The sequence below is a fragment of the Formica exsecta genome, unplaced genomic scaffold (genome assembly GCF_003651465.1).
Source record: "Formica exsecta isolate Colony F162 unplaced genomic scaffold, ASM365146v1 scaffold596, whole genome shotgun sequence".
Lineage (NCBI taxonomy): Eukaryota > Metazoa > Arthropoda > Insecta > Hymenoptera > Formicidae > Formica > Formica exsecta.
In genome coordinates, this window is record NW_021853237.1 from 55,643 (window position 1) to 58,902 (window position 3,260).

Sequence of the window (3,260 nt, forward strand, 5' to 3'; positions counted from 1 at the left end):
TCGGTGCGTCGTTTCTGGTGCTGGGGCGTCCCTTGGGCGCCGTCGGTCTTCGTGGTGTGGTCTGGCGAGTTCCCTGCCGTGGTTCAGGTAGGCGGGAGTGTATCCTGTGGCCTCGCTCCAGGCGGTGTTAAACGCGTATTGGAGGGCGGTGATGTGTTCGTCCCACGTTTTCTGGCTTCGGCCCACGTACTGGGCGATCATCGTCTTGATGGTCCTGTTGGCCCGCTCCTTGGTTATGTGTATTATCAAAGCCTAACCATTTAACATAAACTTTATTTCCTTTTCTTTTTTAGAGTGTATACAAAATAGAGTGATGAATAAATAAAAATTTCCCGTAATAAATGGAAAGAAAATGTTCCACGTGTCAAATCAATAAACCACATTCTGATTTTGTTAAAGTTAAAGACCGTTAAAGACCCGACCAAGATCAGCGCGATCGCCAACTGGCCTGCACCCAGCAACTTGCGGCAAGTACGCCAGTTCCTCGGCCTCGCCTCCTGGTACCGCGACGCTCCCACATCTGGCCATCTAGGCACGGCCAAAACAATAGCCCGCATCGCCCAGCGATACTATTGGCCGGGGATGTTTAGGGACATCGCGCGGTACATGCGCTCGTGCCTCACCTGCCTGGCACACAAGGCGTCACAGCGTCAACCGGCCGGGAACCTACGCGCGACTCCAGTCACCACCCCGTGGCAGCAGGTCGCCATCGACCTGGTCGGGCCTCTCCCTCGATCAACCCGGGGACACACATGGCTCTTGACCATGCAAGATCGCTTTACGAAGTGGATTGAGATCGCCCCGCTGCGGAAGGCTACAGCGACCAACGTGACGAAGGCCTTCACCGACCAAGTAATCTACCGTCACGGGTGCCCCGAAAGATTGTTGACCGACAACGGGACCCAACTCAAATCAGCGCAGCTAGCCAAAGTACTGCAAACCTTTGGCATCCAACACCGAACGACGCCGCCGTACACGCCGCAGTGCAACCCGGTCGAACGAGCAAACCGGACGATAAAAACCATGATCGCCCAGTACGTAGGGAAGAACCAGAAGGCCTGGGACGATCATGTGCCCGCCCTTCGGTACGCTTTCAACACCGCATGGAATGAGGCGACCGGGTACACTCCTGCCTACCTCAACCACGGCAGAGAGCTAGCCCGGCCGCACCCTGAAGACCGGCAACACCAGCAGGCCGCCGCAGCACCAGAAACAATAGAGCGACACTTGGGGGAGGCACACGAGCTCGTACGAATCCACCTGGCCCGGGCGTTTCAACACCAGGAACGCCACTACAACCTACGGCGACGAAACTGGCAACCACGACTTGCGGAGCTCGTGTGGAGAAGAAACCACGCCCTCTCCAATAAGGCCGACGCGTTCAACGCGAAATTAGCTCCGAAGTATGTGGGGCCCCTAGAGGTACGGCGGATCGTATCACCCGTAATAGTGGACCTCCGGGATCGACAAGGGCGCTGGCACCGCCACGTCCACGTCCAAGAATTAAAAGAGCATCCGGACCAAACCACAAACAACCCGGACGAACCAAGGGCACCGCCCCCAAACAACGCCGCCGTGACGTTGGCCCTGGACGAAGGCGAACGACGACACCGCCGCAATCGTCAACGGTCATATCACGTTGTAAAGTAACGGTTCTCGTCCGATCACCGTAGTCAAGCAACATTGCGCGCGGTCAGTACTTGGATGGGTAACCGCTTGGGAACACCGCCCGGTAAGGTAGAAATCGATGAGACCCGCGAACATATAAGTCCGAAAGCAACGCCCGAGGGCGCTCGGCTAGCCGCAACAACAACCCGCGCCACCCCCCGCGAAGGGTATAAAAGTCCGCGAGCCGGGAAACAAGCAATGACTCGATCAATAGTCACCATGCCGACGCAAGCTGAGCGCGAGCAGCTGGAAGCACTATTCGGGAGGTAGTCGTCCAATAGCGACCTGTCGGATGCGCCGAAACCACCTCCCGCCGAACCACCACCGCACGGAACAACGCGACCCCGAGCCGACGCCACCCGCCGACCACCGCCACGGGTAGGCACGTCCATCCAGCGCGGCGACGCCAAGACAAGAAGGAAGGTCCTCCTCCTGACCACTCCGCCGCCGCCACCGGATCGCCGCCGGATCAACCGCGGGCGAACATCAGGCCCAAGGCCCACGCGCCCGACCACGAGGCCGGCCACAGCGCCGCAAGACGTCCGGCCCCGACCGACCGCCAGTCCGACCGTCACGCCAGCACCGTCACGACCAACAGCGGCCCCGCAGCGGCAAGCGCCGGTCCGACCACCGGCTCCACCAGGACAACATCCTGCACCGGCCCCATGCCGATCAGCCGTCGGAGACCAGGCCCCGACCGACGCCGGCGACGGCTCGCTGCGCCGCCACTGCGACACCGGCACAACGACCGCCGGCCACCGTTCCACGACGGCCCATGGCAGCCGTGGGCACTCGGCTTCCCGAGCCCACCACGATCCGCGTGGCACCCGGAAGGGACATCCGGGTGCCGCACCGGGCTCGCCACGTTGAGCGCCGATTCCGCGAGTGGACTCCGGAGGGTCAGTGGGTCCTCCGATTTAATCGCGACGGGACCCTGGCGAACCGCGCCGTAATTATAAGTCTGCTAATTATAAGTCCGTACCTGCGAACCACGCCGTAATTATAAAACCGCTAGGAATAAGCCCGACCGGGGTAACCGCGTCGCGATTAACCCGCGTGTAAATAACGTCCCCGTAGATACTAGGCGAACGCGCATGTAAATAACCTCCTAGTTAAGTCAAATCCGCTTCACGCTGCACGCCGCTTCGCGCCGACCGCTTCGCGCTTACGCTTCCCGCTGCGCTCGCGTCTGCCACCCAGCGCACGCCGCCTAACACCGCACGGCCCTGCACGCTACTCTGTACATGTTTCTCTTTCAATAAACTATCTTTCTACCTATACTGTCTACGCAAGCTTGAATCTCCCCTCCTCTCGAACCCGGACACCGACGAGCCGATCCGAGCGTCGAGCGAGACCGCGTTACAAATGTACAAATCTTTTAATATACAAAGAGCATGTAGTTGGAATTAAAAATATGAGTGCTTTATTAAAAGGACAAATAATAAAAAAACACAGAAAACGATACTTGTGCGAAAAATGCAACGATTCGTTTGAGAAAGAAGAAAAGTATAATGATCATGTTGCTCTGTGTATATATGAAAAAACTAAAACAAAGTTTTGTAAAGAATCTAAAAAGTTTATAACAAAAATAA

At 57.6% G+C, this 3,260-nt stretch overlaps 1 protein-coding gene across 1 annotated transcript; it reads left to right on the forward strand.

Moving 5' to 3' along the window:
• Window positions 1–765: 765 nt before the first annotated feature.
• On the forward strand, window positions 766–1,650 carry LOC115242417 (uncharacterized protein K02A2.6-like). The gene has a single exon (XM_029818677.1). The coding sequence runs from the start codon at window positions 766–768 to the stop codon at window positions 1,648–1,650; it is 885 nt and encodes a 294-aa protein (XP_029674537.1).
• Window positions 1,651–3,260: the final 1,610 nt, after the last annotated feature.

What these genes read in the sequence shown, in the direction of transcription:
- LOC115242417 (XM_029818677.1), top strand. Translation starts at nt 766, where the DNA reads ATGCAAGATCGCTTTACGAAGTGGATTGAGATCGCCCCGCTGCGGAAG.